Consider the following 24,367-nt stretch of genomic DNA (forward strand, 5'->3'; position numbering starts at 1 on the left):
AACTCTGCCCTTCGTTATACTACATGCCGACAGGTATTTCTTGATTCGAATCATCTTCCTGGCCTGAAGCCCCGCTGGCTAGCTCTGAGAGGAGATGCGTAAAATAGAGGAGCAGAAGGAACGGGGATGAGAACCAATTCTCAGTGAAGGTTCCTGTCAGGAGCCACACCCTCCCTCCAGGCCAGGAGGGCAGAGGAGAGAGGAAGGCATCCCCCCTTTGCTCACTTAGCCAGTGACAGCTTTCATGCAGCTCCCCCCCTTCTGGTCCACCAAGGGGAAGGTGGGGTGAGGTCACTAAAGTCCTGGCAACCCACACAATTGTTAATCCTCCTCCTTTGAGATGCAGGATCCAGCTGACATGGGCAGGGTTGGGGGGAGGGAGCCTCCTCCCCACCTGCAAGGAGAATGGTCTCTCTCATCTCAGAACTCCAGGTCCCAGTACCCTGCGACCCACGCCAGGACAGAATGGCACACTGCTTCCATTCTAGAAGGTTCCTTTAACAAGTAAAGGGCAAGCCCCTGGCCTCTATGGTGTCTAGGCAGGTTCCTTCACCTCTGCTAGCCTCATCTTCTTCACCGGGGACCTCAGTGACTGCTCTTTCCTGGGTGGGAAGGCTCTGGTCCCTATGCCAGCAGGTGGGGGCTCTACACGCCCCCTGCTGGCCAAGCGTGGCATGCAAAAATCACGGGCATGCTGACAGACTCCAAAAGTGAGCGTGTAACCCAAAGGCAGTCCAACCCTGACCCTCCGGGAGAAATCCCATTGACCCGGGGACAGCGGCAGGCTGTGATATCAAGGCCAGGGGAACTACTTGGGACCATCATCCCCAGCAGCGACTGGAGCTCAGCACAGGTTGAGGCTAGTGTGTAAAGAGAAGCAGGGAGGCACAGAGATAGGAGTAGACAGGGAAAGCGATGGCCCAGGACACACCAGAGCCCTGGGGTAGCCTTGTCTCCACCTGCTCAGAGCAAGCTTAGGCTTGTCTGACCTCTGCAATTGGAAGACGCCTGGTTGACGCAAATCCCTTTGTCTCAAGCAGAATAGGTCAAGGAGAGCTTCCTAGAAGAGGTGGCACTTGAAATGGGACTGGGAGGCTCAGCAGGGTTCTTTGACGTGGGTAACCGGTATGCGCAAAATAACCAGAACTTCCACTGCCCACACAGACCCACAACCTTGCCAGGAGCCTCAGATGCACGGTCTCAGCTGTGCGTTTATTAGAACTGTGCACCAGGTGAGCAGACTCAGGAGACCGGCAGCTCGTTCAAGTGCAGGACTGGAGAGTGGTGGAGGGTAGACCAGAAACCCAGGGTGTCTGACCCTTCCCTCTGCACCAGGCTGCCTGTCTTGGTCTTGCTGGCATTTGGTACGATGCCATCGTGAGGGACATCAGACAGCCAGCAGACCACTAAGGCTCCCCACTGATATCAGAAGCACCACTCATGGTGAGCCTGTGGGGTTCAGAGGGTTGCTTTGCTCTGCAAGAGTGGGGGGTCCCCGGGGGCCGTACTTGCTTCTCTCCTTAACCCCTGAGCTCCTAGAAGACAGGGACTCTCCTCCACAGGGCACAACAGGCTCAGAGGAGCGTTCAGGATGAAGTAGAAGGGGGTGACACACCCCTGTGCCTTCTGAATATGAATAGCCACCGGCTAGACACTCCTAGGGCCCCGCGTGAACTGCTCAGGATGGGCTGGGCCACAGTCGCACCCTCACGGGCACGCCAGCCAACAGGGCAGGCAAACAGAGACAAGGAGAAAACATGATAGATGCTAAGACACAAGGGGCTGGGGGGGGCAACAAGGTGGAGAGGGCCCTTCCTGGAGGAGGCGGCCTTCAGTTGAGTCAGTAATCTCAGGTGCCAGCAGGAGTGAGCTAGGTGCAGTGCGGCCAGGATTTCAGGGCGCGGGGAGTGGAGCTCGTCGCAGAGGGGGATCCCCTGAGGTGAGTAGCAGGACCCCCAGGGGTGGGGGTGGCTGTCATGTAAAGTGCATGGCAGGAAGTGGTGTATGAGAGGCAGGACAGCTGAGCTCCAGGCTGGGCTGCAGCCCAGGACAAGCTTGGCGGCTCCTGTCTGTTGGGAGCCAGGCATTGCCTGTTCACGAGTGCCCCCTGGTGGTAATGTGGAAGAGGGGCGTGCAGCGGCCGCAGCCAGAGGAGACTCCCCAACACATGCACACGCACACACACTCACACACAGTAGTGTTGGAATCCCCTCTGGCCAGCAACAGTCCCTCACCTGAGATTCTAATGAACCCCTATCCCAAGACCCACTGCCAGTGCTCACCAGGGAACCCCGATGTGTCAGTGTCTGCAGCTCCGGGGTATGTGAGAAGCCCTGTCCTGGGTGGGGGTGCGAGGGTGTCTGGGGTCAGCCAGGGTGCGGGCACCTGGAGTGCCATGTGTCCCCTGTGACCTTCTGAGTCAGCCTGGTCTCCAGCCAGGGCCTCCACCCTGGTTTTCTGAGTGTTACTCAACAGACCCCCTGTGACCAGCATACTGGTCCCTGATGGAGAGCACTGCCTTGCTCGGAGACCCCAGGGGGCTAGGTGAGCCCCAAGATGTCAGCAGCAGCTATAGGGCATCCCCACCCCTGGACACGGTGGCCTAGCCCCACATGGGGCCAGCCTGTATGCAGGTGGCTCCCTCCCGGCCCTATCCCTGTGGTTTCTGGACCTCCTCCCCACCCCGACCCTATGGTCTCAGTGTAGGCCTTCCTGTCCGCACCTGCCCTGGGCTGAATGAACCATCCATGGGGAGTCAGGAGCTCACATCAGGCCATTTCCTGGGTGGGTGGGTGGGGCTGTGAGAGGTGGCCAGACGTGGGGAACCCCTGCCAGCCCCAGAGGCGTGGGAGCTGAGATATGCCCTCCTGCTCCAGCGGGACTGATGTAGGGGAGCTGCTAGAAAGAGGCAGACGCAGCCACAATCCAGGGTGGGGGTAGGGTGCACACAATGGCCGAAGCTCTCTGCCCCATGGGTGCCCAGACGCTGGAAACACCCCTCCTCCTGACAGCCCAGCGAAGCAGCCGTGTGCTAGGGACCCAGAATGGACTGAATGCTTCCACTACCGCTCAGGAAACCAAAACCGGGGCTCAAAGTGGAGGCAGGTGTGGTTGAGGATGTGTCCTGAGTCCTTGTGGGCGCTGCAAGAAGAGGTGCTCGGCAACCTCCCCCTGCAACCCCAACACCTTCATTCACCAAGGCTCATTAGCAGCAGATGCTAGGTCAGCGGCCGAGGCCCTCTCCAGCTAGGGGATCACTGTTCTAGGATTGGGGGCAGGGGGGTTACCTGTCGCTCCCGTTCCAGGCACATTCAAACTTGTCGAAAATGCAGTCATTCTCATACAGGGAACAGAGCTTGCTCCGAAGGTAATCATGGACCTAGTGAGAGAAGGGGCAGGGTGAGCTGACGCAGGGGGGCACCCCAACTGTCCTGCCCCTGCAGGAGGAGGGTCTCCCTAAGTAGTGAGAGGCTGTGCCCTCTGGGGTTCCAGATGGCCCTCCCAATCCAGCCCTGCTCATTGAGATGGGCCCACAGCCTGTCATGGCCAATCCCTGAGCTGTGGACAGAGAGAGGACAGTTGCGATGACAAAGGGAACAGCACATCGGGACCAAATCCTGGCCTCTCCCCTCCCACTGCTGTGTGATCCTGGACTAGTGACTTCACCTCTCTGAGCCTTGGTTTCTTCTTCCTTAGAGTGCTTAGAGCACATACCTCATGGGCCGTCGTGGGATCAACCAGAGACTGCCTGGTGTAGGGTCATGCCCCCTGAGGACAGTGATGGTCACGTGAGCCCAAATCATGGACGAAGGGGAAGGGGAGCTCACACAGGCTCCTTAACATGATCTCAGTAGACGTCACTCGTCCTGTTTTGTGGATGAGGCACTGCCACTCAGAGAGGGTAAGTAACTGGCCCAAAGTCACACAGTCAGGACCCTCTTCCAGAGTCACCTGACACCCTGGGAGAGATGGCGATGCCCCCGCGGACCATGGCCACCTGGCAGCAGCCTCATCCCAGAAGCTCTTCCCCACCCGAGGGCCTCGTGAGCACCAGCTGTCAGCCGGGGGTGTGGCCCTGCCTTCAGGGTGGGGGAGTGGAGGGCACCTGGGTCCCCAAAGCCCAAATGCCTGTCTCGACCCCTTACTGTGTGACCCAGGGGGTCCCTTAACTTCTGTGTTCTGTGAGCCTTGGGTTTCCCATCTAGAAAGGGGGTTGGGAACCTCTTAATTCATCTTTAAAAAGATGGGTGCCCGCGGCAGCCCTGATGGGTCCCAGGCTGTGCCGTCTCATCCCCTGCGGCTCTCCCTGGAGGGGTGTCTGTGGCTCCTGCCCCAACTTTCTGTGTGGACCCCTCCTGCTCCAAAGGTTCGCCCCCATCTTACATAGGGACCTCCTCACGGAGGGAGGAGGCCACAGGGATGGGCGAGAGGCCCGTCCAGGCTGCCCACGAGCCCCCACTGACGAGCCCCCGGGCCCTCCACCAGCCTCCGTGCTCCCCAGTACTAAGGTCACAAGCAACAGCATCCCTCCCCCAACCTCTGGCTGGTCACACCCCACAAGCGGCTGGTCCAGAATCCAAAGTGATCCGGGGCCCAGCTGCTTCTCACCGTGTCCTGCTGCCATCTGCTCCCAGCACCATCTCTCGGCAAACACCTCCCGACCGTTCTCCCCGTGCTATGCCCCCAACTCGTCTGTCTCCATAGGCAGCTGGAAAGACCCTCAAGAAACCACTGTGGATCACGGCACACTGCTGCTCGAGACCCTCCAGTGCTCACAACCCACCCCAGGCTCTGTCCCCAATTGCTTCTCTGACCTCAGAGTCTTCTCTCCTCTCTGCTCACTCTGCTCCAGCTGGCTCCCCACCATGGCTTGACCACCGCACTAACCATGTGTGCCTGCCTCAGGGCCTTTGCACTTACTGTTCCCGCCTCTGGGAGCACCTTCTTCCCCAGATGGTGGATGCCCTCACCTCCCTCAGACTCCAGCACCCCTACTTTCTTTGCCCCAGCCCCTGGTTTGCTTAATTTGTCACACTTTCTGCAGTTTGGGATTATTTTGTCTATTTGCTCAGTTTCTGTTCATCTCTCCCATTGGAACGGAGGCCCCTCGAGGCAGGATCTATCTTGTTCCTCACAGTTTCTCAATGGGGTACACAGGGTCTGGTACAACACAGGAGCTCTATGCAGTTTTTTAGAATGAACAAATGGGGGTTAGAGACCCGGTTTATGGCTCCCCAGGTGCCACAAGGCTCTGGGTCTGGGGGAGGGCATGCAATGGGAGGATGATGGGCCTTCATCCCCAGCTAGAGGCCAGAAGGAGAAGGGTGAGACTTGCAATGGGCTGAGAAGGCCAGAAAGGGGAGAAGCAGAAAGGGGAGAGCCCAGGGTCTGTGCTGCGGGACCCAAGGGAGGAGGTGGGATGGCGGGGGGTGGGTGGGTGGGGTCTTGTGCATCAACAGCACCTGGAGGGAGGGAAGCATAGGGCAGGGCTCAGGGACACCTGGGATGGAGCCACTGTCAGGGACTCCTGCTCTCCTCCCATGGTGAGCCCCCCTCCCCTGGTGAGCATGTGGGGTGGGGAGCTCCCTCCATGGGAGCCGGCAGGGCCAGGAATAAGGCTGCACAGAGCTCGGGAGGAGGAGCATTGCCAGCTGCACACTGGAGCCCCAGGCTGCCTCGGATGGGACCAGGGCACAGATGAGGCCACACAGAGGGGACCCCTGATGGCTTGTGAGTCCCTGAGGAGCCAAGTGACAGAGGCCAAGGCAGCCCTGGGGGAGCCTGAGAGGAAGGCTGATGGACACACATGAGACCACCAGGGGTGATGGAGGATGCAGAGCGGGGAAAGGGGAAACAGATGCGGGAGGGTGCTGCTATCTCCTTCAGACAGGTGCCCCCCTCGGGGAGCCGCCCCCTCCCAGAGAGTCCCTGCAGCGGCACCCGGTCGAGGCTCACCGGGTCCCTGTCACCCCCTAGGGGGTGAGGCTGTGGCCCCTACCTCTCTCTGAGCCCAGGCTCTCGCCAGGCACAGAACACACCTGCCAAACATGTGTAACCACCCAGATAGATGGGGGTGAATGGTGACTCTCAGGGGCTCATGTTCACCCCTCCAGATCAGCACTATCGTGTGTGCTCCGCTCCCTGTGGGGGCACAGCAGCCTCACTGCTACACTCGTCCAAGCACCTCCAGGCACTGTCCTGGCTCTCCCTCTCCAGAGAGGTGAGCGCCTCCTGCCCTCGGGTGGCAGGCCGAGGAAGAGCGTGGGCTCTGGGGAAAGCCACGAGCAGCCATCTCAGGTGTGTGTTTGCTAGCTCTACTCCCACAGATGTACCATTTCATTCCATTTTCTCCAAATAAAATGCGATCACCAGAACATTGGCCCCACTTCCCAGGGCAAATGTGAGGCTTTAAAGTAGAAAACTCTGCCAAGGACTCAGCTCGAGGCGGCACAGGCTGAGGGCTGGCTCACTGACGCCCTCCCCACCCCTTCTCCTCTACCTTCCTCAAACACAGAGGCCATAAAACTCATTCCCCAGCCTGGTCACAGACCCATTCTGGCCAATGACTTGTAAGAAGTCTTCTGAGGAGTGCTCTGGTACTCCCAAGAAGACATCCAACAGACCCAACTAACACAGCCTTTCACATTTCCTATTTCCTTCTTGGAAAGTAGGCATAGTTCCTGGAGGTGTGGCAGCCGTTCTGCCACCATGAGGTGTCACACATGACGGCAGGGTGGACTTGATCACAGAAGGAGCTGCTGGGATACCATGGAGGTCCCAGAGCCATTCTCTGTTCTTGTGGCTTCTTGTGAAAGGAGAAAAGTCCCTGTGTGTTCATCACTCTGCATCAACCAACCGCACCCCTGCTGAGCCCAGTCCTAGAGCATAATAGCCAAAAATGTTAGTTACCATCTTGGTTTCATGTAACTATTTTATGACAGGGTCAACAGGCCAGGGGGCCAGAAGCCAAGCACCCAGCTCTTGGCCTTGTCTCCAAAATAGTCCCCTTCCACGTTATTGGGTCCCCACATACTTTGAGGATCTCTGGAGGCTACAGACCCTCTCTCTGCAAAATGCCCATGTTAAACATCACACCTAGTTTTGGGGTCTGTGGGTCTTTACTGATGACAGGGCCATGGAGGGCTGTCACTCCTGTATCCCTACCCCAGGCCCTGACAGGGAGGGAGGACAGGGAATGGGCTGGAGGGCCCCCCGGGCTCTGCGTCCACCACCGGCCAGCTGCGAGGCAGCTCCCACTTGTCCTGGCCTCTTAGCACCCAAGTTCCCTTCCAGCCAAGTGGAGCTGATGGCATCCCCTTTGCAGGGGCAGTAAGGAATTGAAGTGACGACTGTTAAGTGTGTGACACCTTGTGGGCACCTAATATTTGGTGACACTGTGAGGGTCTGACCGGGGGAGCTTCCAGTGGGTCTCACTTTAACATCACATGAATTCTGTTTTCTACCCTCTAACATATCTGGGTAGATCCTAACAGAAAACTGATAAATTATAACTTTCCTGGAAGGTGTCCCTGGCTTCAGCCTATGTGCCTGGCTTCCAAGGCCTGTGGTTGAGGATGTAGAAACAGAGCGTGCCACCCTGTCCCCACTGCCCGCGCTCAGCAGGGGTGTCCCCCGGGGGAGGGCACTGTTTCTCCCATTTTAACCTAGGGCTGCAGACGCTGCTCCGAGGAGGCACAACATCTGTACCCTTAATCATCTGAACCCTCAAACTGGGCTGAGCCTGATGCTCAACCTTGTTCATCTGGGCCCCGGACCGCAGAGGCCAGCAAACAAGTGGACAGCACCCACCGACCCAGTGAGGCAGGACAGAGCAGGTGCTTCTGCTGGGGCTGGGGACAGGCTCCCTGATTACCTGAGCCTTAGCATCTTCGCCTACAATACAGGTGTATGAAGGCCACTTCTGTGGCTGGGGACACCCTGTCTGGGGGAGTTCTGGGCACAGGGCACGGAGGCCCGGGCTGGGAGGGTCTCCTACTCTTCAGAGGGGCTCCGATTTTTCTGGGCTGTGGCACCTACCTGGTAGGTCTCTATGGGCCTTGCCTCCATGTTCAGGTCCCAGACTTTGACCGTGAGGTAATCCCGGGTGAGCATGTACCGGCCGCTGTGGCTGAACTTCACATCCGACACAGAGGAGATGATTTCCGAGAAGAAGGAGCGGTTACTGGGGTCCTCAGGCTCTTCAAACACTGTGAGGACAGAGAATCCATGGCCATCACAGGGCTGCACGCCCCCAAGGGCCAGAATAACAGACCGCTCTGTTTTCCATCCTGGGCTCTGGCTGTAGGGTCACTCATTCATTCCTCAAGCCTGTAACTGAACACCCACTCTCCGAGGCAGTGGGCCCAAAGGGCTGTCTGAGGAGGGAAAGAACAGCTTTCGGGACAATGTTTATTGAGCATTTATTCTCAGCCTGATTCTGTGCAGAGCCCTTCCTGTTCATAACTCATCTAACCACCTAATAAAAACATCTGGTCAGTACCACCATCATTCCCTTTTCATAGCCGGGAAAAGTAAGGCACAGATGGCTGAAATCCATGCCTGAGGCACTGAGCTAGAAGAAAGTTGCGGAGTGGGGATTTGGACCCAGCGTGGCACTCGCTGTGCTGCACTGGACGGCCGCCTGCTGGTGATGCTGAACACCAGGACAGCGAGGGGTCCTGACATTCTCGCCTGTGTTGGGCAGTGTCCTGGGCTAGCCTGGGCACTGCTGGTGGCCCTAGGGCTCTGCCCATGCAGCACTGGGCACTCGCGCCTGAGCCCTGCTGGCGGGCACGCTGTTTGGTTGCCGCAAGGACTGTGGCAAAATCAAATCTCGCTGCCACAGACGGAGCTTGAGTCCCACCTGCCCTCCATCTCCCATCTCCTATTACCTTGGACCAGGTGCCCCACACAGGGAATTGCTTAGGCTCCCAATGGTGACAGCTTGCTGCCCCAATCGGATGATCCCACTCTGGGGCGGAGTGCACGGTGAGCACCTCCCCAGGCAGTGCCTCCTCTCTGCTGCCCCCAAGCACCGGGCTTTCATGACACACAGAGGACCCCACACAGCAGGACAGGCTCTTCTGGGCTCAGTCTGTGGCTGGCTGTCCCACCAGTCTGAGCACCAACAGCCTCATTGGCTAATCAGATCCTACAGTGGTCCTGGTGCTGGAGCAGGTGGGGACCAAACATGACCCAAGCCTCACCTTAGCTAACCAAGCACTAACTCGTAGGAGCTGGGGCACAGGGGGGCCCGGGGAACACGGAAGAGGATGGAGCGGTGGGCTGGCAGCTATTCCCCAGCCAGTCTGGAAGGTCTTAAACATCTGACAACCTGCCTAGCTGTCCCCATGGAAACCAGCTGAGTTTCCATGCTCACCAGCTCCACCTGCTGGCCCCTGAGCCCCTAGACCTGAAACAGGGAAGCAAGAAGCAAGAGAGCTGATCACATGTCCTTAGAGGCTCACAAACATGCCCTGCCTGCCGGCACCGCCCGCCCCCATCCCAAAGTCCCTCATCCTACTTCCCAGGTAGGTCTGTCCCAGCCCTGTATTCCCCGTATTTGGGACACCAGATCTCTCTTCTGTCGCAGGTAGATGCCAGTTCCTGCCACTAGGGGTCAGAACAAAAGATGAGTTACAAAGACAAAACGTGGTCTCTTAACACCCCAACTCTGCACCCCAGGCCTGCCCTGGAGGTCTCTGGCCAGCCTCCATCGAAACCCCCAGGGCTGGCACTGCTCACTTCACCCCTGCACCGTGCAGAGCATCTGGCATGCCTTGCAGGGTAGGTGGTGGCTTGGGATCAAAATCACAGAGCAGCGTCCGCACTGAACACCACGGAGCCATGGGCTTGTCTTCTGCCAGCTTCAAGGAGCAAGACACCGCAAAGGTCAAAGGCTGAGAGGATGCTCTAATCAATAGCTGAGAACAGAAACACCAAACAGCCCTCTGTAACCCGAGCTCTGGCTGTATGCGGGCATTTCTGATGGCTTTTTGAGCACAAAAGGACTGGTGCTGCACACAGTTGATGGGAAGAGATACTGACAGGTGTGAAAAATTATATCTAAAAGTCCTTTTTATTTTTCAAAAATTCCTGTGAAATTTCTGATACCAGTATTTTTTTTTGTCAAAAGGTTGCAGAATGTCCTCTTCCATGTCAATTCCTGTCCCCCTCTCCTTGCTACCACAGGCAAGCCGCACGTCCCCCAGGGCGTCAATAACAGATAAGGGAGTCTCCCCTCTAATTGATGGAATCACGAAGGACAGTTCACAGTAATTATTGCTGCCAAGAGTTTAAAGAAATGCATCCCAGAGCCCCTGTCATTGTGACAGGCTCAATCCCCCTCCCCATTCTCCCCGTTCAGGTTGTAGGGTTCCAAATCCCCAGAAATGCCCTATTTCCTTTTAATGATTTTGCTAATTAAGGCTCTGTGGCCCCGGTTGGTTCCCTGAAAACCACCTCCTCCTGTCTGGGTGTCCATGGCATCGCTGCTGGCATACAGTGGGGAAGGGTGAGAAGCCCTTCACACTCCCCAAAATGAGGTGAAGGGGTCCTAGGGAGCCCAGCTCTGAAGCACCTGTGCACCCCAGGAATGGGAAGGTGAAGCCAGAGGTTGGGTGCGGGCCTTCCTCTCCAGCCTCGTCCGCAGTTGAGCGAGCATTCCTCTGTTGCTTAAAGCTCTCTATGGCTTCCACTGCCTACAGGATCAAGATTCGGGTTCCTACAGGTAGACGACAAGCTCCTTCCTAACCAGGCCTTCACCGGCTGCTTCTCCAGCCACCCTCCAACTGCCTCTCTGCCCAGGGCCCCAAGGGCCTCGAAAAAGGCGAAGCCAAGCAAGGCCCCCAGGGCAATACACTGAACAATTCACTCTCAGGGTCCCCTTAAATGAATGCCTCTTCCAACACCCTGTGCTGCCATACCCGGCATCAGAGCAGAGCAAGCTCTGTGTGCCCTCTGGCAAGCCCCTTAGCCTGAGCACAATGTGCCTCACCTGGACAGCAAGCACGATGGGATCTCCAGAGGGAATCACTGGAAGCACCCAGCTCAATGAGGGGCGGGTCAGTAAAAACGTGTAGCTATTTTTAGAGTAATTTTTTCTCATTTTCTCTCCCTGAAATTGCCTTTCCCATTTTTACTCGTCTTTCTTACCAACTCCTATACATCCTTCAGAACCCTAATTCAAATGCCCTGTTCTACATGTATCTCATCCAGATTCTCTCCAAAGAAAATACTCAGCCTTGCTGCCTGCACAGCCTGAGCCTGGGGTACTCTCCTGGATGGCATCTGCAGGGATATGTGGTCACAGTCATGGGACTGTGAGCTGTTCAGGCAGGGCTCCTTCCTCTGTCCTTGGTCATCTGAGCATCCTTGCCCAGGCTGGAGCCTTACTCAGACCCCAGCCCTACTCACAGGGTGGAAAGAACCTTCAGTGCTGCCTGTCAATGCCACCTCTTCTCGACATTTCTTCCCCAACCTAATATGATCCCACTGAAGTTTCTAGGCTTCACTCACCCACTGAAGCCTGTATCTGCTAGAAGTGGCTTCTGAGTGCCTACAGCTCTTGCTCTGTGTCCCTCTGGGTGGCACCTGCTCTATTGCACTCCTGTCTCTGGTCATGGGTGGGTAGGAGAGGGTGAAACGGAACCAGGAGAGTTGATCAGATGGGGACAGGATGAAGGAGGGATCAGACTTAGAGCTAGACCTGCACTGACTTGAGCCACACGTTCAGCCTCAACTGTGCAGGCCAGTGAGGCCTTGGAGAGAAACAGACAGATGCACAGAGGAGGGGCTCTGGGGGGACACAGGAAGATGCGGGCCTGAAGGAGCAGATGGGGTCCTGCCGGGTTGTTGCTCATGCTGCCCTGGCATCGAGCCCCTCCTCCGCCCTGAATGATGAGCACAAGTCCAGGCTGGTCCCCCATCAGGCTCCAGGAGCCCAGGCTAGCCTTGCTGGGCACAGGAGGAAGAGTGGATTATGGGTCACAGGGTACCCCCCTCCCCTGACGGGCACCTCATTGCAGCCACTGCTGGGGGAGAGGCCACCTGCATGACAGCCTCCCGGCCCCTGACCCCTGCAACCCCCGGCCACTAGGAAGGTAGAGGGGGTTCCAAGTGGGGAGGAACAGGGAGTCATTACAAGGTGGTGGGTATAATGAATGTTAGCTGATGAAGAGCTGTCAATTGTCCCCTGCTCAGCACCATTTGATGGACCTCAATGGACAAAATTAAACCCGATCCTCACTGTGGCCCTGGCCCTGCATGATTTGTCGCCACCTCTCAGCCATCATCCATCAGCCTGCTCCTTCCCTAGTGCTGCAGCCAGGCTCCTCCCACCCGCTGGACAACCCCCCCAGCCCCGCCTCTTCCGGGCTACTCCCACCTGCTGGGCCCTCAGCCCCGCCTCCTGCCCCCCCTTCCCAGGCTCCTCGCATCTCCTGGGGGCCCTCAGCCCTGCCTTCTGCCCCCACCTCTTCCCAGGCTCCTCCCACCTGCTGGGGGTGGGGGGATTCAGCCCCGCCTTCTGCCCCCTCCCTTCCCAGGCTCACTTGCTCTCTTTCATCCTTTGAGGTGTGCCGAGAAGCCTCTTTGGACCATAGTAATCGTAATCGAAAGCCAACTGCAGCAGGAGACATCCTCAGAAACGTCCCCCGCTCGATGCTCCTGTTTACTTGGCATTTGCCTACCTCTCCACTCAGCTCTGTAAGGTGCTCTCTGGGCACAGAGCCTGGAGGGCCAGCAGGCTGGACTTTGCAGGGGGCGGATGCAGGACCTGACTGCCTCCCCTCCTCCACCGTGTCCTCCCCCCCCTCCCCCCACCTTGCGCATCAGGGAAGGGTCCCTGTGGCTCCTGTCCTTTCAGAGTAAACCCAAAGAGCTGGCATGGTCTGTAAGACCTCTGCCTGGGGACCCCTCTCTAACCACACACCTCTCTGCCCTCACTTCCCATCTCTGCCTGCTTTACTCCTGCCTTTGCACTGGGTGTTCCCTCTGTTGGAGACCTTTGCCCTGGCTCTGCCTCCAGATATCTGGAGCCTTCCTGGCAGAGGTGGCTGGGTCTGGTCTTCCTACCCCAGATTCGTGATCAGGAGTGAGTCCTGGGAGTCGGCCCCACCTGGCCCCTTTCAACAATCCTCGCTCATCCACAATCCTCATGAGAGTTCTTAGTTCTTAGGCTGTGAATCTTAGTGAAGATTAAGTGAGAAACATAAAAGTTTATAGGCGTCATCAGAGCCTGTATCCTAGCTCCACCTAGCTGTGTGATCTTGGGAAAACACCTTAACCTCTCTGTGCTGCAGATGTGGGAAACAGTAACAGCCCCTAAAGATGTCCACTTTCTAATCTCTGGAATGAGACACATGGCAAAAGACTCTGCAGATGTGGGTAAGTAAAGGATCTTGAGCTACAGAGATTATCCTGGATTCTCCAGGCGGCCCCACTGTAACCACAAAGGTCCCTATGAGAAAAGTAGGAAGGTCAGAGGCAGAAGGAGAGGGGACGATGGAGCAGAGGTTGGAATGCCACACTTGAGATGACGGAAGGGCCGTGAGCTGAGGGATACAGCAGCCTCTAGAAGCCAGGATGCCTTTGCGGCTGTTGCAAATCAGAACACAAATGGTTGTTGTTGAAGCTGAGTTTTTAAACAGACCCAAAGAGGAGATCTTTTCCTTGATACCTCGCTTCTGTCCACTGATCCAGTTGCTGCCCAAACTCAGGAGTGGCTGGTAGTGGCACTCAGAGATTCATGGTCAAGACAACATCCTCCCAACAGGTGAAACAGGGACTTTCCCTTCACTGGATGAGGGTGTCCTGGATCACGAGTGGATGTTGATTCTGGCACTGGACAGTTAAGGAAATCGAGGCACAGAGAGAGGTGCGGTGGCTTCCCTGGGTCCTCTGTCAGGGGCAGAGCTGGGCTGCTCGGGCCGCTCCACTGCCCAGCCTGCATCCTCACATCTTCCTCCATAGCAGTGGAAATTGGAGTCTTTTGTCTGCTAGTCATTATGACAGGGTAACCATGGAAACACCATCCATGATGCCTCAAAATAGACAGTTATTTCTGCTTTTGACAGCACAGAGCCTGTGCTGTGCCGGGGCATGGAGTCCCTCAAACAGGGGATCACGTTGGTCGCTTCCCCCTGTGGGATTCCTGTGATGCGCTGGCCCGGAGCTCGGGCAGCAACAGCCCAGCTGAGGTTTGTTGAGCACTTGCGGCACACGGGGTGCTGTTCTGAGTTTATGTCTCGGATCCTCCTCCGATCATCTGCTCTGGGGAAAGCAAACACTCCGTCTGCTCACTACTGAAGGCAGGTGACGCAAGAACCAGAAAACAAGCCGCAAAGCACGCTTGGCGCCAAAAAAGACTGTGGATGATCCCTTGACTGGCATTAAAGGGAAAGTTTCTGGCAAGATACTGAGTTTGAGAACGAAAAAAAGAAGTCTAGAAAAATTGAAAATACAGAATCTGTTCCAATAGCAAACCTGCATAATCCAATCATCGAAACAGATCTACACATGAGTTTCACTAAGACTTCAAGGAGCAAATGCTAAAATAACTGTTTTAGGCAAAGAAAGAGTGTGGCCCACCTAGCTTGTTTTATAAGAGTTGGATAATCCTAATAAAACTGGACAAAGAGTGAAAAAAAGACAGTTGAAGATTGTAATCTTCTTTATAATCATTTACATCACTTGTAAATGTTTATACAAAAAGCAGAATTTTTGCATTTATGGAAAAATGTCTCTGCAAGAGCCCTGACCCCAGGGCTGCCTGGGCACAGCATGAGGTCATAGTGGTCAGAAGCTACAGAGACCACTCCCTCTTCATGCCTTGGCCCTACAAACGCCTTCTGGAATCTCAACGTGATCTAGGAAGAGGCAACTCCAGTTACTATGTTCACGGCCACTCCGGGAGAGGAGGCCAGAAACACAAATGGAGTTGAGTCATCCAACATGAAGGTCTAATTCTTGCACTCTTGAGGTTGTGAGTGATTCACCTGCAGCGCGTACACCCCAGGGTGTGTGACAGCTACATGCCCGAAATCCACGTGCGTGTGCCTGTGCTCTGGAAGCCTGCAAGTGACGGCTGCCCTGGTAGGTGGCCACTCACTCAGACCTTTGGGGAACCAGATGACAGAAGCCAAGGGGGACTCTGACTTCCCCTCCAGCCCTTGAGAAACATCATTCAAAGAGTGTAGGGTGCACGGAGCTGTCTCTCTACTCCCCAGATCCCAGCCTTCCTGCACACACACGTGTTTCCTGATTAAGAGTTAAAATCCAAGCTAAAATGCAAATACACAGACAGCTTAGATAGAGAAGAATACTGTATGACTTTCTAGAGCCCGCCATGCAGGGACCATTGCTTGGCATGTTTCTTGCCCCTGTTTCCTGTTGCCACTGTTGGGCGAAAATAGTTTTTGCCTGGCTTTCTTACCCCCACAAAATACTTTAACATAACCTTTTCCTCGTGTCATTAAAAATCTTCTAACTCAATATTCTAAATGACCAGACAACCTTCCAGGATACAGATGGCACCGTCATTCACTTGTCGTTTGCTCTGTTGGATGTTTAGAGTGTTTCTGAATTCAGCCCCTATAAAAAAGGCTGGACCATGAAGTCTCATCCTTCTTCCTTCCTATGGGGCTCACATGGGCTCAGGCTGGGCCCAGGAGCAGAGCCCAGGCTCTCCTCTCTTCACCTTGTTCTGTGCCAGTCTGACCCAGAGCTGCACACGGACAAGTCTCCATCCTGAGCCACAGGCTGCGGGCACAAGGTGGTCTGGGATGGGGGTGCAGAACAACAGCCCCAGAGCGGTCTGTACCCTAATTCACAGCACCTGGCAATATGTTATGTTATGTGGCAAAGGGGAAATTAAGATTGCCTATGAGCTCAATCATCCAGGTGGGCCCACTGTCATCACCAGAGTCCTTAAAAGTGGAAGGGGAGCAGGAGAGGCAGGGTCAGCGTGATGCAGCATGAGAAAAGCCAGCACTGGCTACGCAGTTGGAGGGAGGGCTGCAGCTGGAGGGAGGGCCGAGAGCCAGGCACTGCAGGCGGCCCCAGAGGCTGGAGATAGGGATGCATGGATTCCACCCCCTGTCCCCGGAGCCTCAGAAGGAACCAGCCCTGCTGACACCTTGATTTTTGTCGGATAAGACTCATGTCAGACTTCTGAACTGCAGAACTATAAGAGAAAAAAAATTTGTGTTGTTTTAAGCTACCAAGTTTGTGGTCATCTGTTTAGGCAGCTCTGGGACCCCAATGCAGCCCTGGGCTGCTCTTAGGGGGCTGGGCACTGTCCACACTCACATCCTGGGCTTCCTGTCCATCCACACACACTGGAAACTTCATACCTTTATCTCCAGCCAGGACCCTGTCCCGACAGCCCTCCTTGGGGCCCAACACAATCCCAACGTACCGTGTCCAGAACAGGCCTGTTGGTCCCATCTCTGCTCCTGGCTGCCCTGCCCCCAGTATGTCTGCTGTCTGGCCCCTGGACAGGACCCCACCTCCACCCACCACACAAACCAAACCTCCGATGGAGTCATCATGGTCCACACACCACTTGGCAAAGCCTGTTAGCTCAGGCTTCAAAGAACACCCAGGATGGGACCTGTCTCCCCACCTTTGCTATCCCACCCAGGGTCCACTGTTTATTCTCAATGAACCCTGGCTCCTCCCACCCCTGCTTCCACGTTGACCTCTGCAGTTTCTTTTTTTTTTTTTAATTTTTATTTATTTATGATAGTCACACACAGACAGAGAGAGAGAGAGAGAGAGAGAGAGAGAGAGAGAGAGGCAGAGACACAGGCAGAGGGAGAAGCACGCTCCATGCACTGGGAGCCTGATGTGGGATTCGATCCCGGGTCTCCAGGATCGCGCCCTGGGCCAAAGGCAGGCGCCAAACCGCTGCGCCACCCAGGGATCCCAGTTTCTTTTTTTCAAACACGTGTCTTGTGACATCCTGCCCTGCCCTCAACCTTCTGCTGGTTTCTCTTCTCATTTAGAATAAAACCAATCCTTCCCCTGACCTGCAGAGCGCTGGCCACTCAGCGAGAGAAGGCTGTTCCTGGGGCTGAGCATGTGCATGAGGGCTCTGTCTGGGCTCCCCTGGAGAGGTTTGGGGCTCATGGATGGGTGACAGCTGCTTGAGCAGGTGCAAACCCAGAAAGGACACTGTGCCCAGTGAGGAAGCCCCGGACGCTGGAGCATGGATGTGCCCAGGAAAGAACAGTGTGGTGAGAGGTAGGGGGACGGAGCTTGCCAAGGAGGGGGGAGGGGCTGGCAGCTGCTGAGAGTCCTGAGCCTGAGTCCCTGTGCACCAACTGAGAGCCACCCTCTTGGACTGTCTAGGGAAACTTCGTTCCTGAGGAGAAGAGAGTGACCCAGTCCCTCCCAACAGACCTCTGATAAACCAGCCTCTGCCAGCCTACTGGTCACTCATTCATTTGTTCACTCAACAAGTACTTATTTCCAGATGCTGTTGTAGGCACTGGGGTGCATACAGAGATGAACAGCAGTCCCCGCCCCCCTGACTGGGTCCTGTCTGTCCCTGTACCCCTGCTACCATGGCAAGGTTACCTAGGAAGGACACTGTGGCCTGACTTCCCCTGATCCTCTGCCTTTGGGGGCCTCTGGGGATGCCAGCACCAAGCAGCCCAGCCTGGTGGTGAGAGCACCAGCTGGGACATCCCAGAGGCTTCAGGTCCTGCCTCACCACTTTTCACTCTGGGTGATCTTGGACCCATCCCTGGAACCTAAGTTTCCTGTTCTGTTCAGGACTTCGTCAGAACTCAAGTGAGGGTGAGAGGATGTGGCAGAGTTGTCTGGGCACCCAGCTCAGCGCATCCAGTAAGTGAGAGCTGTTGTGTGGTCGTGACAGTTGTCCTCTGGCATTCCCTGGACCTTGCTCAGCCCGGATCCCCACAGCACCCCTATGGCATCCCCCCAGCTGGTCCTGTAGTGGGTTCCAGCACCAGGAATTGACCTTGTGGAGCTCACAGGCTGCTGGGGGAGACTCCCCAGCCCACAGAAAGGTCTACAGGGTGTGGCCAGTCCATGAGAGGGAATCTCTGGGGACTCTGGGGGCACAAAGAAGGGGCCTGAACCAATGTGGGGGTCAGGGAAGGCTTCCTGGAGGAGTTGACCACTGAGTATGGTCCTTCCTAAGCTTCTGGCTCCCAGCCTACTCCCTGACCTTTGTTTTAGCTGCCTGCTCCCTAGAAGCTGGGCAGCTCCTCTCGGGGAACTCGGGGGGCAGTGGGCGGCAAGACCAGGATCCCCCCAGCCCCAGACAGTGCAAAACACACCTATGCTACTCCCACCCGCCCCGGGCCACAGCACCAGAATGGCTGCTGCCCTGCCACCCCCACTTTGTACGGGGTCCTGGATGGTGTCGACACTTACGTTTGGAGTGCTTGTCACACAGGGCGGCTGCACGCATGTCGCAGAGACGCAGAGAGCCCTTGCTGCTGCTGTACACAAAGAGGTTGCAGTGGTGGGGGTGGAACTCAGATGCTGTGATCACCTCTGTGAGGTCTTCCATGTTGGCCGGCTTGATGTCCACGATGTCTGGCGCTGTCAAGGAAAGGGCAGAGAAGGGAGGGCACCCTCGCCGCACTGCCTTCCCATCCACCCTGCATCTGTGCTGCATCTCCATTCCTGAGACTCCTGGACAAAGCCCCAGACAGTATCTGAGCTGCAGACCTGCATGCCCAACTGCCCACTGGCTGCCCCTGCTGGGTGCCGTCTACTGTCCCCATCAGCCTGGACCCGCAGCCTCCCATCTGACCTGTGCTTTCTCCCAGCTGGCTCCCACCAGGTGCCCAGCCTCCCCTCCAGCCCCCTCACCAGGGGCCAAGCAGAAGGCAAGGAGGGTTTGAGTGCCTAGTATGTGCTGGGCTCCTGGTAAACAATTTCGGTTCTCCCCATCACTCAGTGAATTGTGCCTGGAGCTGAGTGTATGGGCACCCCCACCCCCGGAACCCACTCCCCTTCTGTCCACAGCATTGAGATTCTCCCTGGCAGAAAAAGTTCTCTGCCTGTCTGGGTTCTCCGCTCTCATCTGTGCCTTCCCCTCCACTCGCAATCACCATGAGTGATGAGCACGTGGCCTCGGAGGTGCCAACAGAGGGGCTCCAGGCTTGAGACGTGGGGAATGCTGGGAGCAGCTCTGTCCTCTGCTGGGCTGGGTGGTGTGTAGAGGAGGGGTGCATACTTGCTGCTGTGACAAGGGAGACCTGGAGTCCATGGGTGGGGTAGATAGCCCCAAAGATAGACTGGGGGGAAAGACCTGGCAAGGCCATTTGAATCCTGAATCAGGATTCATCAGAAGCCATGGCCCTTGGGTGATTAAGTGTGGAAGCCAATAAATCCATTTTCTGTTTAGGATCAAGTATTTTGTCGCCTGCAAAGAAAGTATCCCTGACTCTAGAGGGATGCTCTAGAGCCCAGAGAGGGTAAGCAACTTGTCCAGGATGGCTCAGCAGTGAGTCTGGGCCCCATCCATTGCTTGTTGCCTACAGCAGTGAACCGGAACCGCCTGGTGTAGCCTTCAGAGCCTGGCATCGCCCCTCTTCCTCTCCAGCTTCAGATCTGACTAGTCACTGGGCCCTAAAGTCACTTTCCTCTCTGACAGCTACATCCTGGTCTCTGGTCTCCCCAGCCCTGTGTGAGGCTTTTGCCCTCTCCTCCCTATGAATGTGTGTGTGGGCCCAGGAGTCCAAGGTTCAAATCCCAGCTCTGCCACCTTTGGCCTGTGCAGTCGAGGGGCTCTTCATGCCTCTGGTTCCTCACCTATAAAATAGGCCAACAGTTCTAACGCAGTCTTGCTATGAAAATCAGAAGAGGCAAAGCCCCTTGCTCACTGCTTGGCACATTACAGAGCTCAGTGAGTATCAGGGACATAAGTATTTTTTATCATGCGGAAAATTCTGATTGAAAGTCTGAGACTCACCAGCCATCAGCCCTCCCTCCCCCTCTCACCGCAGCCTCATTAAGAGGCATTTTCTGACTTTTGTGAACATGAGAGTTTATAAAACATCATAAAAGATGGATCTAAGTGACCAGAGGCAGCAAGGAGGGTCTGTGCACTCACATTCAAATACTGCTGCTGGAAGCACCTCACTATATAACCAGAAAATTAGAATCACATAAAAATAGAGAGAGGAGGAAGAAGGAGCCTGGGCTGGTTTCCCAGGAAACTGCGGTTTTCTGGTATGATAAGAAGCAGAGATTAAATCATGAAAAATGAGACAGAACAGTAAGAGCCAACACTTCTGTGCCAATTCCCTCCCCATCCTCCGGGGGCTAAGCGCCTGCAGACACCTGCTTGGGAACAGCTTCAGTTTCTCCCCCAACTTATTTTTTTTTCTCCCCCAACTTAAAGTGGTGTCCAGGGAAAATGTGCGGCTGTTTACGAAATGTCATGCACATTAGCACAGCACCTGTTTGATGCTCTGCACCAGAGGGACTGAATTCTCTTTGCAGAACGCAGGCCACAAAGGTCCAGTGAAGCCTGGGGGACACAGAAGCGCCCAGGCCTCAGGGGATGCAGGCTGGCTTGCAGTCGACATGTGTTTACGCTGTGTCATAGGGCTATGACTCCCAGGGAGCAGGATGCAGTGGGATAAGGTGGAAACGCCCTGCCAACCACTGCAGCTTCCCTTCGGGGGCGGGGTGAGGGGGGGATTTGTCCACGGGCCCCCGTGGGACTCAGGGCAGCCACTCCTTTATTGCTCTTCCTGATGAATGGAAGGCGGAAGTGACAGGTACCATGTGTCACTCCCAGGCTGTAGTGGTGAGAGCCAGCACGTGGTGTGCGGTGACATGTTCCCCTCTGCTCTGAGACCCTCACCTTGGGTGGCCTGCTCTATGAAATACCCCTGGGCTGTTTCAAGCCTCTGAGATTTTCCAATCGTCTGTTTCTTCCGCACATAACCTACCCTCTCGACCCACTTGGTGTCCAAAGCCTCTTCACAGGCCCGCCTTCACATCCCACAGGATGTTCGAGAACACACCTCAATGGAGAAGAATCAAAGGGGTGACGTCTGAACTCCAATGGCGCTGCCTCCACAAAGACCAAAACTTTTACGTACCCAACGACAACGACAACTGTTCTGTTTACGACCGTTGTTCATTGTGAGTCATAGGCCATGTGCTCAGTCACCGGCCACCCACATTTACTTAGTGTCTGGCTCATGGGAACGGAGGCTGGTGTTCATGAAAATCTTTTCACAAAGATAGGAAGACCGGGACGCTTTGCACACTGGTGCCCATAGAGGAAGCGCAGTGTGGGGGCTCAGAAGCCTCCTCTCCAGGGCCCCACCTGCCACTCCGAGACTCATGAGGGGCCCATGGCCAAGCCTTTTTGCTCAATTCCAGAGTGCATGCCTCCTGTGACCCCATGATGCTTAACCAATCCTGGCAGCCTCATGACAACACTTGTTACAAATATGTATGAGGCATGACGGCTTTTAGAAGTACAAGGTAGTCCATTATGTCTGCAGCCTTCTGCATCAAACAGGCCAGAACCAGGTGACACAGAGCTGGCTAAGGATGATGCACATGGATGGAGGGTCCTGTGTGTGGGCTCAGGAGACATAGCGTCCCCTGCCAGGGTCCCGCTGACAGCCCAGGACCCAGAGTTCTTAGCGCTCAAGCAACACTCAGGAAATCTCTTGCTGTTTCAAACAAAGGACTCTGGCTCCAGTGGGTGCTGGAGAGATGAATGGGAAATATTTCTATGTGATCCCAGTGGAGGAAGACAAAACCACAGCCATGGCCAACAGGCCAGGGCCCCTGTAGGGCAAGGGCTCCTGAGGCTCAGCAGGCAGTCTCACGCCTCTGAATGCCAGGGCAGGGCCCAGAGCTGTGCCCACATCTCCCGGGACAGCACAGCATCCTTCAGTGCATGGGCACCAGACCTGACTCCAGGGCAGCCTCTCCAAGACCTCGGGCTCTGCTCACCACAGGACCTGCCCTGCACCTGCTCCCTAGCTCCCTGCAGGTGCAGGTTGGTATTGAGTGGGGCCATTCCTGTCGAGTTCCCTTCATCACATCACAGAGCCGGGCTGGAAGACAGACTCCTGACAAGGGACGTAGGTGAGAATGAAGACTCCACGGCATGATAATTACATTATATAGATACTGCAAACCCTCCTCCTGGACTCACACTGAGTAGCCTTGTGCACGTGGGCCATGGGACATTTGGTCCAACTGTGACCATATGTGGTGGCTTTGGCTTTGGCGGGACCTGTGCTGGGTCAGAAGCTGGAGGCCTTGGGCTAAGTGTGTGGTCTTCACGCTCTCTGGAATGTTCAGTGCCACGCGCAAATGTCATTCCTGTTCTTAAAGCCTGTTTCTCCCATTTGCAAAATGAGGGGTTGGGCATGATCCTGGAGAACCTTTTCATTTGGAGCATTGACCCCCAGGTGGCCTCTCCCCATTTCATGGTCAGTGGCATAAAACCCACTCAAACACGGTGCTTGATGAGGTTCATGGCAGACTGGCCTCCATGGAGACTGAGCATAATTAGACTCATCTACAAGCACCCCCCTGCTCCCCACCCCAGCAAAGCTACATGAATTATTCACGTTCTGTTTTCAATCTAATTGCGCTCTACCTGTCTGATGGGCCTCTGTTTAACCTCCAGTCACACCTTGACAACTAAGTTTGCAGACTAGGGAGGTGGAGAGAGGAGTAGGTTGTGTAGGGAGGAGGAGGATGATGACGATGACGACTCCCCTGGTGCCACAGCCCCTGACTGAGCATGAGGGATTTTCTCCAGAACAGTAGGTTGAATGGTAGCCCCTTAATACCTATCCGTATCCTAACCCCAGAAACTGTGAATGTGGCCTCATTGAGAAAAAGAATCTTTGTAGAATATACTGAAGCATCTTTAAGAGGAGGCCATCCTGGGTGTCTGGAGTGGGCCCTAAACCAGTGACAGGTGTCCTTCTAAGAGACCCCCACAGAGGCCACGTGGCCATAGAGGCAGGCTGGAGTCAGGTGGCTGCCAGGAAGGCCTGAGGCCACCAAGAGCTGGGAGAGGCAAGACAGAGCCTCCTGGGTAGCCTCCAGAGGGAGCACAGCCCTGCCAGCATCTGGACTGCAAACTTCTGGCCTGCAGAACTGGAGGAAATTTCTGTTGTAAAGCCACACAGTTTGCAGACATTTGTTCTGGCATCCATGGGAAACTCAGACACCAGGCTGCTTCTGGGAGCTGGGCAGCAGTGGCGTGGCTATCGTACTAGTAGCCCAGTGCTTCTGGTTGACTGCCCACCTTCCCAGTCTGTCAGGGTCACTGCTGCAGCACCCAGCACACAGCAGGGGCTTCTTAGGACAGCTGCTGAGGTCAGTGAGCCAATCAGCCTGTCCTCATGGGTCCCTGTGACCCGGGCCAGGCCGGGGCAGCTCAGGAAGAGTCACACCCATCTCAAGGGTAAGAAGCCCTTAAAGTGGAGACGAACCTGGGCTCAGGGAGACGCCAAGCCAGGGGAGCAGGGTGGGGGTCCTTTAGCAGGGGGCTGTCACTGACAAGGGCCATTTAAAAAGCCATCACCCTGCAGCACACAGGAAGCCTTGCTGCAGCCACATGAGTGCTCAAGAGCGCTACTCATCGGGTTTCTGCAAGGTTCTTGGGAAGGTCGGATTCCCCACAGTGCCTTCCTTAGGTCCTCACTGCACTCTGCTCATAGACCTGCTAGCACTGAGCTTTTCAGGCTGCAAATACTATCTGTCCTGTCTGCTTCACTCATCTGAGTGCGGGCAAAATCGTGTTGCCATTTATACACCTAACTCCAGCCCAGCACCTGGCACCTATATGCACCTGATATGCCCTGTGGGATGGCCACGATCACCCTGCTTCACATCTGTGTCTTGTTCCAACCTCTCCACCTGCAAGTAACATGCACCCCATCCTGTGGATGGGGACGTGGAGGCTCAGCAAGGAAAAGCCGCTCCTTGGGACTTGGCAGAGGGTCCCAGCCCAGGACTGGCTAAGCTGGATTCTAGAGCTAGCAATATACCCGCTATGACAGGGGCAAAGCAGAGCAGGGGTGGGAAGTGCAAACCCCAGCTCCTGACAGCCTGAGTGGGCGGAGAGGGGTGCCGCTCCCTGGAGCACTAGCCTCAGGGGAGGTCTCTGGCTCCTCCCGGCTCCTCTCCTGCCTCCTGTCATACAATAAATCCCTTTACCTTCAGTGTGAACGGGTGCTCTAGATCCAGGGCAGGTAGATGTCTATAAAAAGCTAGAGAATAAACATTTTAGGCTTAGCAGGCTCTAAGCTCTCATCTCCACTCACCAACTCTGGTGCTCTCTTGCAAAACAGGCACAGACAACATGTAGATGAATGGGAGCAGCTGAGTG

The 24,367-nt window shown here is 55.7% G+C and overlaps 1 protein-coding gene across 2 annotated transcripts in view; it reads right to left on the bottom strand.

Annotated features, from left to right (window-relative positions):
* The window catches only part of PPP2R2C (protein phosphatase 2 regulatory subunit Bgamma), a 132,087-nt gene that overhangs the window by 8,120 nt on the left and 99,600 nt on the right, over positions 1–24,367 (bottom strand). For both annotated transcript variants that reach the window (XM_041753777.1, XM_041753778.1), the window contains exons 6-8: positions 18,406–18,570; positions 8,038–8,207; positions 3,288–3,379 (exon numbers count right to left, since the gene is read on the bottom strand). In XM_041753777.1, the coding sequence (XP_041609711.1) occupies positions 3,288–3,379; positions 8,038–8,207; positions 18,406–18,570 (427 nt within the window). The remainder of the gene's footprint in view (positions 1–3,287; positions 3,380–8,037; positions 8,208–18,405; positions 18,571–24,367) is intronic.

The sequence above is a fragment of the Vulpes lagopus genome, chromosome 4 (genome assembly GCF_018345385.1).
Source record: "Vulpes lagopus strain Blue_001 chromosome 4, ASM1834538v1, whole genome shotgun sequence".
Taxonomy (NCBI): domain Eukaryota; kingdom Metazoa; phylum Chordata; class Mammalia; order Carnivora; family Canidae; genus Vulpes; species Vulpes lagopus.